This window comes from Citrus sinensis, chromosome 7, assembly GCF_022201045.2.
Source record: "Citrus sinensis cultivar Valencia sweet orange chromosome 7, DVS_A1.0, whole genome shotgun sequence".
In the NCBI taxonomy this organism is placed as follows: Eukaryota; Viridiplantae; Streptophyta; class Magnoliopsida; order Sapindales; family Rutaceae; genus Citrus; species Citrus sinensis.
Window position 1 is genome coordinate 4765583 of NC_068562.1, and position 17140 is coordinate 4782722.

Genomic DNA, 17140 nt, shown 5'->3' on the forward strand with positions numbered 1-17140 from the left:
GTCAGTTGAATAGACCAAGAATAGACATTTTTTTTTTCTTTTTAGTTAAGATGAATGTTAAATGCTGTTAGGTATTGTCCTAACTTGTGAGTTAGTTGGCTATGTCTTATGCTTACCAATGCGGTGTTTTACCATTGTATTTGACTAGTAAGTAATGTACTATGTTATTTGGCCAAATTAGATTCATATTGAACGGGAGTTACTCACTTTAAGGGGGAGGAAAAAAAAGAAAAGAGTTTCAAAAACCAAAATACTTAAATCAAGGCTTAACTATATTACATATAACACGTAACATATATACAATAAACCCGCGAATTGTCATCATAACAAATCAATTGTTTTATTTTTAAGTGATAATTCAAGAGTTACAATATACTATATATAATGTAACGTAGCATTACTCTTAAAATCGAATATCTTGCATTCATGTTAAAAAAGTCAGTAATTTTATCATCGAATATATATATATATATATTTCTAACAAACAATCGTTGATGTTTTGACAATAATGGATGGCTAGGAAAGCGTACGCGAGAGCACGCTGAATAGGTGAGGAGCATGTGGACTAACAGCCACAACTCGAGAGCATGATTGATAAATAGAACGCTTTGTTTGAAATTGAGGGCATAGGAGGGGGAGGGGCCCAATTGCCTTAACTTTCCGCCACATTATAGAGCCGGCAATGCTTCAACTGTTTTTGCTCCTTAGGCGAGAACCAGCAAGTCAAATTTAGACCAAGCAACAGATACCCGAAAATGAATTCCTCATACAAGTCTCGTTAGTGGGTCCACGTAGTTGCAAGTCGCCATAATGGGGGTGATATGGGGTCATTGCTTTTTCGCTACTTTTAAACGCAAGCAATGATATATATATATATATATATATATATATATCGTCGCTGCTTATTGTATTTGAAAGCTTCATTTCGAGAGTTCTAGTGGGGCAAGCTAATATAACACCTTTTTTTTTTCCTTTTTTTTTTTTTTTTGTGCTTTTAGTGAAAGTCGGTGCATTTGTTGATGCTCTCTCTCCCCTTGCTCCCTTTGTTAAATATATATATATATATATATCGAAGAAAGTTCAAGATGATATTAATAACAATAATGAGTATCTTACGTCTTTCTGACTGGACACATTGGCTTGTTGTCGAATGCCAAATGATTCCATTTTTCACAAATTCAAACCCTAACAGGGTATTTGAAAAGAGAGAGATTTGATACAGAGAATTCAAGAGAGCCACTTGTTTTTCCGCTTTTCTTTTTCTTTTTCTTTTCGCGGGGTGATATTCGATTTTCTCATGGTTCTCTCGGCAATATCGATAGTGATATATACATATATAATTTTTTCAAATAAAGGATTTTTAAATTTCTCCTTTTTCGGTTCTACCTTTTTTTTTTTTTTTGGGGTAATATGAACAATAAAGATTGCGTACAAAGGGGATGCCCACCGTTCGCACGTGCGGCGTACGAATTCTCTCTTACAAAGGTTATATATATATATATGTAGATATATGTATGCCCATGCACCAGATTTTAGGTGCTTCTTCTAGAAAGAGGCCTATGATCCATCAAAGTTATGATCAATTCTCAAATACAATGTGATTAACGCATGGTTCAAAGATTCATTTTCTCTTCAATTAAATCAAAATCGAACGATTTAATTCCTTTTGTCAACTATGGGCCGTATCTAGAAGACTAGAATATTATTTGTTTTTTCGGCTACTTTAACATTTGATTTATAGGTATATATATTTTTTTTAATTAAAGTTCTGTTGAAGAATTGCTAATTTCAACATGACAAACACACACACACACCCACCCACACATATATGAATAGCACAAAATAATCATGAGAAAGTATTAACTCAATTTCGCTACTCAAGAATCAAGATCCCATATCTTTACCATAAACTTAGGTGGCAATTATATTATAATTTTTCTTTTTAATAAAGTTACAATAATATCTAAACTAGTGTGGCGAGATAATAAGACAAATAATCACTTAAAACATATGTATGATAGATTTTAATAATATCAAGTTATATGTAACATTGCCGTTAAGGCTTTGGCTAAGCGGTAGCCTGTGTCTTCCACTTTATTGAGAGCATTGGTTCAAGTTTATATGAGAATTCAAGTATTTTCTCTCTCATCAATGTGGATAGAGGTAGATATGTTTAAACTATTACCACTTTATTTATTTATTATTTTTTTGAAACAAACTATTACCACTTTATTGAGAGCACTGATTCGAGCATTTTATCTTTTTTTTCCCAAACTATTACCTCTTCAACGAATTATTCAAGGCATTAAAAGTCAATAAAATGCTTCTCTTTGGAAGAATTTTAGAAGACATCAAAGCTTACTATATAAATCATACAACAAACAAATGACCATGCAAGTAGGAGTTATATTAATACATACATTAATTAATTGTATTATCTATGATGTATTTTAGAATTTCTCTTCTTTTAAAACACTGCTACACATCTCAAATTTCTACCACCTATGGTTTATTCTAGAATTTATTCTCTTTGTAGAGTACTGCTACACATACTAAATTTCTATTAAAAATTTTATCCTAAATAATGTGGCATTTATTAATTAAATGGTGAAATAATGTAATTGATTCACTTAAATCTTATGAAGAATTATAAAAATTTAAGACGTGTAGTGATCCTTTTTGTAAATTTTAAGTTGGGATATATTGGCTGCTAGCTAAACAAGGAGAATATAAAGGGTCGTTTTATAAATAGTAATGCTACTGTTAATTCACCCCGGGAATTGGAAATATTCCTTATCCTCCTAACAAGTGGAGGAGATCTTGATTTCGGTATCTGTTCTCATGCAAAGAATGCGCAGCAATGTAGACACAACTACCACAATTCGGTTTCCTTGATTTTGACGGTTGGTATAGTGAGAAACTAACACAAAAAAGGCACAATAAGTATGATTTTTTTAATATGTATAATTATAATTTAATCACCCATTAATTTAATAAAAAAAAAGGAATAAATGTAATAATAAGCAGACACGAAGCAACTTGGTCGGCTAAGCGTAAAGGAAGGAAGACAAAGGAACAGAAACCTTATCCCCTCCATCATTGCCAAATTCTACGCTCCATAATCATCAAACCCCCACGGAATCAAATGCCCATCATACCAAATCATTGGTAGGCCCCACCTGTCTCACACTCCTCGCCTCCATTCCTATCTCTTGCCACCTGTCCAATTCCCTATTCTTAATCTACAGCCTCTGTAGTAGATACCAGATAGACTGTCCCTTGCTCTATCTACTCTACTGTCGTTTTGTTGTGACGTTTTTCAAATTAAATAATAAAAAGGGGAGAGAGAGATAAGGTGCAGATTGATTGGTGATGACCTGAAAACCACTAATTAAAATTATTTGGTCCCTTTATTGTACGGACGAGATTTGGAGATTGATTAATCTGATGGCAAATTACTTTAATACGTAATGATTCCCAATCATCTGTTAGAAAGTGAAAGTTGGAGAGGACACCACAACAACAACAACAACAAAAAAAAAAACATATACATACACATACATATATATATATATATATATATATATATATATATTGATTTTCTCCACTGTGTCAAAGTCAATGTCTATCTATTTAGCCCCAACAAATAATTAATGGTTATTATGCCATTTTCTTTTGACATTCAGCCACTCACAGACAGCAGATTTGGATAATTCCTTTTTTAACGCCCAACCCATTACACTTGTTCTTTGCTTTATGATCTATATATATATATATATGGGGAGCCTCTAAGTTACATTTAATGTAACATACATAACTCATCTCAATCACATAAATTGCGGGTCCCATAACGTGTATAACTGTAATAACGTGTCATAGTTACATTCAGTCATTTGATGCACTTGAATTATTAAATTTTTTGAAAAATCAAGTTTTCGATTTTCCTCAACCGTACGTACATATTATTTGAAATCTTGAATGGTGCAGATAATTTGCCAGGGAAAGTTCCGGCTCGGGTCAACATTTATCGATCATATAAAATTGGGTACCTAATTATTTTCCAATAAGCACACCGTGTTGCAGATTTCTTCCTGCCTGCAATTTCTTTGTGGTTACGCTCGTTTGTTTATTTAATTATGAGGAAGAAAAGGGCAAAAGTTTAGAATTGAAGAAACATGTAGCGTCGTTATATTTTCTGTACCGGCAATGATGTTGTCCAGAGAAATGGAATAGGTGGAGAGGCATTAAAAGCCAAGCCAAATTAGGCCCAAGTCGTAAATCATGCTTCTCACGAAGCTTAAAACAAGTCGTGATTGGCGTTCCCTTCGGCCTATCAATCACTGGCGCGTCACGGCGCATATGTACCAAGTGCACATAAGCCAAAATTAAAACCAATATTGCTGGTGTATTAAGACTTCTCAATTTCTAATTATGTAGAAATTAAAATATTAAAAAATAATGTTTGATTAAATCTCGTGGAAACAGGTGCGCCACACTTTTCTGATAAAATAATTAATGGGTTGGGCAGGGGACCATCGAGGGATCGATCGATGGTATGCTGTAAGTGTACGTACATGAATACAAAGAAAGGAAAATAAATGTAGAAGCTCGTGTAATTTGTTGATTTTATTTTATTTGGTGTTTATCATGTTTTATGGGTGACCTAACTTCTCATCAAACATTGCCGACAAAGCATTATTGGAAGTGCTTACACAATGTGTGTGTGCGTGTGTGCGTATAGAGTAACTAGTGGGTCCCATTAATACTCCACATCAACTTTCTAGTTAAGCAAAGATGAGGATTCTTGCTGATGAATCATATTCTGGCAGCACCATTATAATCTCTTTGAAACTCCAATGGTGGCTTCTACCTACTTTCCTGTTTCTCTCCCCTTCTTTAATTTTTCTTTCCCATGAAACAAACAAAAATTAAAGAAAGCCACTACTCATGCATCGTGCATCATGCATCATGCATCATGCATCATCATCTATCATAAATGAAAACCCCTAGATAGTGCACATCCCTATCTAATCCTCACATCCATAATAAGCAAGAAAAAAAACTACCCACCATCCTCAATTAATAAAAAGAATATGCAATTGCAATATTGGTAAGCAAGGTGACATGATAACCCATCTCTAGCCACTTAAAACCAAGGCATGGAGTGGGAGACAGTTCATGTGGTCTGTCGTAAAGGGAACTTAATTGTTAATATTCAATGATGCCTTTCTAATAAATAAAAAAAATTTTCGATAACCCTTTTAATGATCATCACGTTCGCATAGTACACATGCCCAACTTTTAACCAAAATTATCAATATAGGCAAATCTTTGAGCGCATATTGCAAAAAACATGGGTTAGCTATTTATTAATGTTTCGAGAAAGAGTGACCAAAGAATAAATTAAAGATGATAAATTATAGGCGAATATTTCTAATAGGAAAAGAATATTGAGAAATCAAAACTATCACTGGCGCCTACTGGAACAAGTCACAAGAGCGAGATAAACAAAGCAAAAGTTGGCCAATAATTGAATATATATTTAGTGTGAGACACGAAAAGTAGAACTGTATGTATACAGAAAAAAGCAATTTTAAAGGTAAAAAAAATGTAAGTGGTAACAGTTAATCTTGGTACGTTAACGGGTGGCCAAGAGCTGACGAATCATGCTCTTGATGTGTTTCCCCACTCCCATGTGAACTGTAGTAGAATTCTAGTGAGAGAGAGAGAGAGAGAGAGAGAGAGTTGCTTTTGCTTTTTTTTTTATAATATTTTTCTTGATTAATTTGTTGTGATGATGAGGATAAAATAGTAGTGGGGTTCAATTGGTCAACCTTTGCAAGAGAGAAAAGGGGCTTTCTTAAATCATAATTTCACACTCCCAGATTCGTTTCTCTACTCAATTCATTCCTTTGATTTATAATCATAGCCACCCACCCACCAAAAAGAAAAAAGAAAAAAAAAACAAAAAACAAAAAAGTCTTACTCATTCTCTCTTCTTAATAAAGAGGCCCGTTTGCTCCCCCATTTCTCTCAAACTAAACTCTCCAAATTTCCTCTCTTTTTTTCTTTATTTTTCTCTCCTTCGCTTCAGAAGTCCCGAGTGTTTCTCAAGACTCTCGAATCTCATATCTTAAATGGGTTTTGATGATGGGTGTAACACGGGCCTCGTGCTAGGGTTAGGTTTCGCATCAGCCATAGAAACTACTCCAACAAATAAGGCGAACAATATAAATATTGTCAACCACCAGCAGCTGCAGCTGCCTAAGGGTACATGTTTTGAGCCATCGCTTAGTCTGGGCCTTCCTGGTGAGATTTACCCTGAGGCTGCTACTGCTACTACCAAAAAGAATAGTAATAGTATTGATGTGAACAAAGGTTATGAGGAATCCGCAGCAGCAGGCGTCGCCGAATATCAAATACTAAATCGTCAGGCTTCTCCTCACAGTGCTGTTTCTAATTCCTTCTCTAGCGGTAGAGTCGTCAAGAGGGAGAGAGACCTTAGCAGTGAAGAGATAGAGGTTGAAAAAGTTATTTCCTCAAGAGCCAGTGATGAAGATGAAGACGGTGTTAATGCCAGAAAGAAACTTAGGCTCACCAAAGAACAATCTGCTCTTCTTGAGGAAAGCTTCAAACAGCATAGCACTCTCAATCCGGTAATTATCTCTCTCTCTCTCTATTGATGGTTTTATTATGGTTTAATATTAATCTTCTTTTTTTTTTTATTAATAAATTGTGATGTTTCAACAGAAGCAAAAGCAAGCTTTGGCAAGGCAACTAAACCTACGGCCAAGACAAGTTGAAGTATGGTTCCAGAATAGGAGAGCCAGGTAATTATATTTATTATCCAAACGGCCCACAAGAATTATTCATCTCAAAAGTACTTGTACCTGCAATAACCGTGAACATAATAGATGATACGTTATATATATATATATATATATATATATATTTGATTCTTAATTCTAACTAATGATGATTTATTATTCTAAATTTTTCACTTTTTACAGGACAAAGCTCAAGCAAACAGAAGTGGACTGTGAATTCTTGAAGAAATGCTGTGAAACACTAACTGATGAAAACAGAAGGCTGCATAAGGAGCTACAAGAACTCAAAGCTCTGAAGCTAGCTCAGCCTCTTTACATGCATATGCCGGCAGCTACCCTGACGATGTGCCCTTCTTGTGAACGGATCGGCGGCGGCATCGCCGATGGAAACTCGAAGGGCCCGTTTCCCATGGGTACTAAGCCTCACTGCTATAGTCCCTTCACCAATCCTTCAGCAGCTTGTTGATTGAGTTGTTAGATAGGATTAGGAAAAGAAAATCAGATTAAATTAAATTATAAAAATTATATGGAACACTCCAACAAACCCCGCTATTTTTTTTGGGTCAGGGCTTGTAGTGATCAGAGATATTAGTGTGATTAATTAAACTGTAGAAATTATTACTAGATGCTACAGATTATATATAGTTTTATGTTAATTGCTAATTAATCTCCTTTTAAAATCATCTTCTTCTTCTTTTTTTTTTTTATATGTTTGTAAATTGTGAAACAAATCAAGTTATATCTATGAAAGCAGTTTTAACTATGTTTCATTTAATTTATTTTCCGTCTTCATTCTTTCTTTTTGTGACTTTATCGTACTTTGTTTTTTTTTAAAATAAAAAAAAAAAAATAGAAATAGAAATATCCTTTTAATCATCTTTATCCCCTCAAAAGTATGGTGTTTGTTTTGTATATCGGATGATTGGATTTGTATGGACAGCGAAAATAGCATGCACATGCGTTGTCTAAAGATAACGTTGTACCGGTTTGTTTCTTCGATCTTCAATACTGGGACAGCCTTATTAGTTTTTCTTGCATGACATATGGATGGAATCCGTATAGTTGTTGTAGCTTTGTTGCATAAAGCATGTGACCACCTCAACACAAATGAGAAAACGGGTGGTCTTAAATTTGACTTTCAAAATCAAAAGTTAAAGATCTGCCAAGTTTTTTCGTGCGTTCAACTCAACTTCTAGATATGGCCCTAAAATTATTTAATAGATAACCAGGTGCGCATAAACATATGCATACAAGTCCATTCACTATTATTGACTCCTAGTTATTCAATCCGTCTACTCAAATTAAAAAAAAAAAAAAAGATCAACCCTCTGTTGCTTTGAACTGCCAAAAATGTTTTGATGAACAACTGATGTGTGCAGCTGTTGAGTAATCATATAATATAAAATCAAAATCAGAGGGAAAGTCCTGGAAACTTTCTATATAATGAAAACAGTTAAAAATAAGTAAATGCTGAAGAATTAAAAATGGGTTGATGATAAATCAGGTGGAGGTTGATTGAGGGAGAAAAGGGCGTGGGGGAAAGGAGGTTACCTCACGTGTATTGCCTTTTAGTTCAGTTGTTTATTGAAAAGAGAGGTTAGAAAGAAAGAAAGAAAGAGTCAAGAAGCGTGTAGACAAAGAAATTAAAGAGTGGATTATTATTATTCCCCCCCAAAAAAAAAAAAAAGAAAAAGAAAACTAAAATGAAGGTGGTCACGTGATGCGCCCAGTGTTTACTCTTTTGGGGGAACTGGTGGGTCAAGTCCACGTGATGGGCCAATGGCATTTCGGGTCCCTTTTACTTTCTCAAAATTTCATCATGGTCATAGGGATGACATTTCTGATTGAAAAATTCCAAAGACAATTCAGAAAGCTAGATATTCTACGCAATAATGGAACGTATCTTAGGTTGGATAATCATTCATCAACTCCAACGGACGGTCCAGATTGATGAGGATTTCTGAAAGCAACACATCACACTGATCATGAATCATGAACCATAGTCCTCGTCATAATTTGATGCCCTGAAAGTATGGTGTGGAGTGTGGACCAATAAATGATGAGATATGCTTTCCATTGAAAAGGCGAACTTTCCGGGAAACTACTCAACCTGAATAATATTTTTATTTTTATTTTTTTTATTTTTTTATTTTTTTCATCATCGCTTCCATCATCACGTTTACCATCAGCATCATCCTTATGAACTCTTCAACCTCCTTTCAGCTTTTAATTTAAATTAATAATGACAACCCAATTGCATTTTCTTTCTTCATTTGGTGTCAAAGAGGCGACTTTTGAATTAGGGAAATAAAAAAGTAGTGGTGGTGGTGGGAGGAGGAGAATTCAGATTATCAAATTGTTTCTTATAATTAATTCATTAGGGATGAAAATAGGGAAAATGTTGGTTGAGGAAAGGTGATTTCCAATCTTAATCTGCCCTTTTTGATGATTACAGAGTTGGTTTACGTGTGCACCCACGTAATTATGTTCTTAAAAAAAGAAAAAAAAAGAAAGACGTGCCTTCTGTTGGCTAAATTGTCGGCCTGCTCCGTTTTGTTTTTATACCAAATAAGATTGGATGTGCTATTATGCATCAGATTGCCTATTATTTATTATTATTGCTCTTTGTTTGTCTTCATCATTGAAGTTTTGATATTGAAAGCTACCGAAACTTAAAGAGCCGATACTTCAATTTTACTGCCAAAAGATACTATTACGAGCATGAAGGGAGCACATAAAAATTACGTGTATTATTTATGGTGAGTGAAAACAATTAATTTTTATTATTTTCATACATATTACACGGCTGAAACCAAACTAGTCCCCCCGGAGAAAAGGTCTCAATCAAGATAAATTTTGTGATAATTTAATTGATTGTATCCGACGGTTAACACAATTTGCCTAAATAACGATTTAATTAGTGCTTGATGAAAGATCCAAAAAACACCTTCAATAATTCTGAGTATATAATTGACAAGCAACACAAAAGATATAATTATACTCGATTGTGCTGTTAAATTGGATTTTGTTCTTTCTTCTTGAGAATCCTCACAAATTAGGCACTTCAACACTTTTGTCAGTACTTGTTTTATTAATTTTATTAATTTAAATTTTAAATTTGTCTTAGTCAAGTGAGAAAATAACTAAAAGGTTCATTCTCAATCATTTTGGCCTGTATTTGTAGACCCAAAAAAATAAAATTGGTACAAAATTTGATTTCAGATCTAAATCTCCAATATCCATTCTTTTATTTCATTTTATTCCGTTAGATTTATTAACCATTTTTGTTCGTGTTCAAGCTTTTGGCACATGATTCCATTAGTAATCAAATGATGTTTATTACAACCATTCTGGATTGGATCAATGATCTCTTCAAGACTTAGATATTGGCTGTCATGTGATGTGTTATCATTTCTCGAACTCGGATCCAGAGTAATGTGAAATGTTTCATCACGTGTTTTCGTTATATTTTTGAACACGCTGCATGGTGTAAGTGGCTAAATAGTTTGGCGCTTACACTTGATATCAAAACATTTGAATTTCAATTCATATTCTAATCATACTTGTCACTTATCTATTAAATAAATAACCCATTTGAAAATTAATAAAGTTGCTATTCTATTATCCAACAAAGTGAATACCACATTAATTAAGTTATAAATTGAAATCCAAACATTAGGATTCCTAGAATCATTCTCTACCTAAGTGGATTTGCTTTGCTATTCGAAATGAACTGATATTTAATACAATTCGCCTAAAAGATCGAAGCACTGGGCGATTTTAAATTTAATTTTTTGTAGGGTGGGCTTTATTCCCTTAGTTTTCTACACTTTTGTCTTTTAATTTAATTTTCAGATTACGTAAATATATATTTAAAAAAAAATGAATAAGGGGATGATGAGGTATCATCTCCAATTGTTGATTGAATCACTTTCAAGTTTTTGAATGATTTGTCCCCCCCCCCCCCCCCCCCAAAAAGGAGTATAATATAACCAAAAGCAAGCAATAACAAAATGCATGAAAACGCTATAATTTTATCGGAAAGTAATTCTCATAGAATTACTTGTACAAAGCACACATATTGAGCGGCACCAATTGTGGCTTGTTTTGTTCACAAACTCGTGCTTAGACCAATTACAGAACGTCACGTAGTCAATTATGAAATAATTGTATTTAGTTGGACAAATTGCTTGAACAAAAAGGTCATTCACCTAATTAATTAGGTTGTTAATCACGCTTGTGGACTTGGTATCAGCTCATGTACAATAAATTAAAAAAATAAAAATAAAAAAGTCTGTTGTTAGGTGCGATTAAATCAGTCAATAAACTAGACTTTGGGCAATTTCTAATAGGAAAGCTGACCTCTAACGACTATTCGAAGAATATTTTTTCTAGAGTACATTCTTATTTTAATAAAATGTAAATAATATTAATAGATAAAAAAATATAATTTTTATATATTTTTAGTAATATCAATTTAATAAAATAAAAATATCTTCGATAGAATAAAAGTCATCCAAAGAAATCATTTGAAAGAATATAATAAAATAATTAAGAGCACAGTAGATTTCTATTTATGCACAATACTTTGGCACAAAATGTCAAAAGCAATTATGGAAATGCCCATTTCCGCTTCAACAGTCACCGTCATACTGAGATCAGATCATTGTAGATTTGAGTAATTAAAGCAGAAGATATGCATAGCATGTGCCTTTGTTGCCTTTGTTTGGGACATAATATTGTTCATGATTGACTTCGTCTAGTCATTCAAGGACGTAGTCATTAGCTCGTCGGCAAATACACTGTGGCTTCAACTTAGGTAGGTATTTCTATCTGAAGCTTCCGTACCCTAAAATTTCTAGTCAAATTTAAATAAATTTAGGGGTGGTTGATTTGCATTATTGCCCAAAGCTTTTAGACACCTATGATGTTAAATAAGGGTTATTTTTATTCGCGGTCTGGTTTCTTTTATAAGCAATTTTAATAAAATGACTTCCATGAATTCTTCTTTCTGAAAGTACTACTTACATCGTTCCAATCGTCAAATTATGGCCACGATTTCCCTTTGATTGTCGCTTGGGGTAAGAAAGAGAACCAACAGACTAATTGAGGTGTCAACCTGTTTTTAGTTTTTTTTTTTCAATCATACAACAAGCACATAATGTCACGACATGTGTGCATTTATTTTGTAAACCATCATGCAAGTGGTTGCCATCAGTTTATAAAAAAAAAAAAATTGAAACTAATCAGTTTAACTAATAAATTTTTTTTATGATTATAAAAAAAAATTGGAATTCGAGCAAGTGCGGGCCAACAACGGCCATTGCCTCATATACATGCATATGAATTGGCCAATCATAGTAATTTTAATACCTTAATATTTGCTTTCTCCCTCTAGACTTGACCATGAAAGATATATATCTGCGATCCCCACCCCATCCTCACTCTATTTGAAATTTTAATACACGGAGGAGTAATCTCATCATATTCAATTGGAATGACATCATGCTGCTGGCTAAGAGAAGGCAAAATGACATTATTGTCACCAAAAACAGCCCCTTGAAAATCATGATTTGGTCCATTTCGGACCGCGAAATAGTTTAAATTTCCCTTGACTGCAACCGACACAAATTAACACTCGAGCATCCAACAACTTGAACAAGTTTCTTTGAGGAAAAAAGGACCACACGCGCTTGACGAATGATGATTGTCCACAAACCAGAGATGTTTGGAACGGAAGGAAGTTTCACGATGTTTTGTCAGCTTTAGAGTTTAGACAATGACTATTTCACGGTTCGTCAGACATTTTCAGGCGGTGTTTTAACAGACAACTCAAGGTTTGACCCACAGCATTAATTACTTATGGCTTCATTATGTATGCTATTAAATATACCGGGAACTTATTTTTCATTGTACGAGGCTTCCTGAGATAAACACTTACTTTTAACTTTTACCATTCCGATTCGGAACACTTGCGAGCGGGGGCCGATTAGTAAGTACAACTCTACAGTGATGGCAGTGGAAGCAGTGGAGGCCCATTTATCCCTACAATTGGTGGAGCCGAGCATTAAAATTGAGACTGGAGCTTTTATTTTTAACGCCAACATCCTTGTCACGCCCCTTTTAAATGTTATTTTCTAAAATATGCTTTTAGTTGAATTGATAAAATACAAATTTATATATATATCAAAGTTAACCATCTTCTCATAAAATAACTATCTTCTCATAAAATTTTATTCCAAAAAATCTTTATTTTTAAATTACATATAAATCTTAAAATCTTGAATTTAGTATATCTTTTTTCTTATTATTATATATAATTTTTTTATCTTCATAACTCTAAACTTTGATAGTTTTCTTTAAAAAAATAATTAAAATATTAAATATAAATTAAATAATGAAATGGGGTGGCTATTAAAAGTTTATTAAACAAATGATCTATCTAAGTGTTTAATTGAATTTCTATTCAAAATAATAAATAATATAATTTATTTAAGGTTATTTAAATAATTTCAATTAAAAAAAGGAGTTTTATGAGGAATTGTAAAGTGTCAAGAGGCCTATTCTAAAGTTGAAGTTATTAGCTGGGCTCTGGGTCTGGCTCATTAGTTGTTATGACATTCATAGGGATGGCAATGGGCACCGCCCGCAGCGGGTTTGCCATTACCAAACCCAAACCCGCACAAAATTTGAATTACCAAACCCACCCGCAACCCGCAGCGGGTTTTAATTTTTTTAAAAAAACCCACCCGCAGCGGGTTTTAACAATTACCAAACCCGCAATGGTATCCGGCGGATTTTTTGCGGGTTTCCGTATTTAAAATCACAAATGTTTAATATATAAATTTATAATAATAACCTCAAATTTTATATAACATACTCAATTTTATATTTAAACAATGTAAATGAAAAATTAAAATTTCCACATCAATTCAACACAAATTCTCAAATTTAAGTATAAATTATACAAATCCATTTAAAAAACACAAACTAGTATCTAAAAATAATAATTACATTTCATATTATCATTTAAAACAAGCTCCAAGAGAAGATATTCATTTCATTCACCACCATAAGCACACATCCAACACAATGCCTATAATAATAATTAAGATTAATATTTTCAAACACTAATTCGAAGGGAAATGCCTTTAATTTTCTTTAGGTTATGACTTTAGAATAAGAGATGGGTCACATACACACATATACAACTTTGAGTCTTTAGCTATTTGGTAATTTGATTAATGACATTATTTTCTTTATACATTTTTATATTAAAATTAAATTAAAAATATTTGGAAAAAATATTGCGGGTTTGGTGGATATCCATGCGGGTATCCACCGGGTATAAGGTTAATACCAAACCCACCCGCATCCATGTGCGGGTTTTAATTTATAATACTAAACCCGCCCGCAACGGATAAAATTACCCGCAACGGGCGGATTTTGGCGGGTGGGTTTGGGCGGGTTTGCGGGTTTGCGGGTACAATTGCCATCCCTAGACATTCATTCCTTGCATTATGAGATAGAGATCAGATTAACAAATGACTTTACAACTTTGTTAATAACCAATGCCACCTAAAATATAGGGATACTATTTGTAAGGGTGATGCTATTATTTTTTCTATGACATTAATATCGTAATAAATGTATATTTTTAGATTTTAATTTGATCAACCGTGTAAAATATATGTATAAATAAAAAGATATAAATTCTTTAGAAATATTATACTAGTTAAGTTAAGAAACTGATTAAAAAGATTATTAATAATTTTTAAAAAAGAATTATAATAGATTACAACTTCCCTCTTTTGGTGTTGAACTCATAAGTATCTCTATTTAATTTGAATTCATCAACTTAATTTCAAGATTATCTATTACTTACTAAATAACTTATTATTTATCCATTTAATTAAAGTAATAGTAGAGATTAAAATATTTAAATCCAAGTATCTAAAAATAACCCCATAAAAATTATACCACACCATTGAAAAATCCTACTTGTAAAATGAAGGACTTCTCTTAAGTTTTAATGAACCATGTTTTACAAGTGATAACAAGGACGGCACCAACACAAAGACAAAAAAGCAAAGCACATATCAGGGTTGACTTTAGAGTATCTAGGGCCTTAGGCGAATTTATTTTATGAGGCCTCTTTTTATTCAGTAACTTCAATACTCAAATAAACGTAAAGAAACTCAAAATTCATTTCATCTTTAATTCCTGAATTTCAACAAATAATCAAGAAGATCCACAAAAAAAAAAAAAAATTGAACACAAAACCTAAAATTTACTTCCTTTAGAACTTTTACAAAAATAAACAAACAAATAAATGAGAACAACACTATTTTCAAATAAAGTATTTAGAATGGTAACACATAGAAAGTTAATATGATGAATTGATAATCAGATAATGGATATGAAATTTGTATTTCAAGAAACCAATTTTTACTTTTTTGAATGAACTAATACATGTAAAAATTTTCTTTGCAACAAATAGAGCAAGAAATTTTTTTCATCTATGATTTTTTAGATTATAAGGTTCTTAATAGAAATTAAAAGAAATACTCAAAGTTAAAGATTCTAATGTTAAATAATTAAGCTTTTTTAAGAAATTGAAAAGGTAAAAATTTTATTTATTTTTCTTGGGAAAACTAATAATGATTGAATCAATGGCTATACAATATTATTAATTATATCTATTTAACAATAAGATTACCAAATATATATATTTTTTTATAAAAAAAATAATTCTTAATTATAAGATAATCATTAATTAGAGAGATGTATAATAAGCTTTACTACCATACATACATATATATATATATATATATATATATATATATATATATATATATATATATATTTTAAAAAAACTCTTATTAATTAGAGAATTATTAATGAAATACTCAAAAAATAATTTCTTTCTAAAATTTGAGGTATGAGGCGACCGTCTTATTCTTCTATATTTAAAACCACCGACGGCACATTTTGAAAATTCCATTCGTCTTTTTTTTTTAGTGGAAACCCATTTTGTCTAGGGCAGAAGTTTATGAGTTTGTTTCATTTATAAATCAACAAAACCAACACGCTGCTCGGGTTTCATCTGTTGTCCATAAAGACGTAGCAATACCCGTAGCCTAGAGATTGGTGATACCGTTGGAGGCTCAGGCAAGTATCATTTGATTATTAACTAGCCTCAGAATATATGATCATTAATTCACTATAATATATGTTATGTGCGAATGTGCCCATTGATCGACCACTTTCTCGCCAGTAAGATTAATAACTAAGCTAATACCAGATTATATATATATACACTCTGTCCAATAAACTTGTAGACAAAACACATACCAGACGTCAAGAAGCAAGACGATTCCTGTCTCTGTACTTAAACAGGAGGTTTTTCTTCTGCATGTTATTCGCCTGCTAATTTATACAAAACTCTCTCTCTATATATGCATCTACCTACTCTTCTTAACTACTTTCCGTTGTGCACCGGGCTTCTCTCTCTTTATTATATAGTTCCATCCCAGCTCTCTTGGCAATGCTCATGATTTGCTGGTAGCATTTTTGTTGATATCAGAATTAAGTTTTTTGCTTGCATGTTTCACCAAGTAGCTAGCTAGCCACGGTGGCAAGAATTTCAAGCCAGGTGTTTTAATTGCTTGGTCAGCTGGGGTCGTTTCTTCTCTGCCACTCGTCTTACTGCGAGGCATTAATATGGAATTTGAAGGGTTTCAGTAAATTAAGGTTTAACAAGTGATTCAAGTGAGTAGTCGAGTTGGTAAATATGGGTGGAGTGCTAGCTGTACTACTAATGATTCTACTTATTATTTTTGCAAACTTTGGAGCTGTTCTTGCTGGTGCTACGAGGGTTTCTAATTTTTCTCAGTTTGATTCTTCTTGCAACACTTCTTGTAATACCCCTTTGGAAGACAAGAGAGGTATTCCTACAGGAGCCAATCCTCTGCACAACAGGTAGAATATCAGATTGATTAATTAAGAAACACTTGCTTCAGTTTTAATTAAGATCTTTTTTTTTTTTTTTATAATTTCAATGGAAGGCATATGATCATTTTGTATTCAGTATACAAAGATTAAAGATGATCCTTTTTCTAATTTATTAATTAAATAAGGTTCTCTGACATCTTCTTGCATGAGTTGTCCCCCTGGTTTGTTATCATCTTATGAAATTCTCGCATGCCCGATTTTCTTCTATTAAATTATATATTAAAGTTTTTCAATGATGAAATTAATCGTCATCATGTGCCGGCATGCATGTATTGGTTGATGTCACGTTTTGCAAGTAT

At 32.7% G+C, this 17140-nt stretch overlaps 1 protein-coding gene across 1 annotated transcript; it reads left to right on the plus strand.

Annotated features, from left to right (window-relative positions):
• Positions 1-5892: 5892 nt before the first annotated feature.
• Positions 5893-7602, plus strand: LOC102613011 (homeobox-leucine zipper protein HAT22). Its single transcript, XM_006466345.2, has 3 exons — positions 5893-6656; positions 6751-6830; positions 7011-7602. Exons 1-3 carry the CDS (start codon positions 6138-6140, stop codon positions 7291-7293), a joined length of 882 nt encoding a protein of 293 aa, XP_006466408.2. The 5' UTR covers positions 5893-6137; the 3' UTR covers positions 7294-7602.
• The last annotated feature ends 9538 nt before the right edge of the window (positions 7603-17140 follow it).

Excerpts from the sequence above, each read along its gene's own strand:
- LOC102613011 (XM_006466345.2), top strand. The coding sequence starts at position 6,138 with ATGGGTTTTGATGATGGGTGTAACACGGGCCTCGTGCTAGGGTTAGGT. Across the intron at positions 6,657-6,750 it reads AGCATAGCACTCTCAATCCG|AAGCAAAAGCAAGCTTTGGC; the intron begins GTAATTATCTCT and ends ATGTTTCAACAG. Across the intron at positions 6,831-7,010 it reads TTCCAGAATAGGAGAGCCAG|GACAAAGCTCAAGCAAACAG; the intron begins GTAATTATATTT and ends CACTTTTTACAG.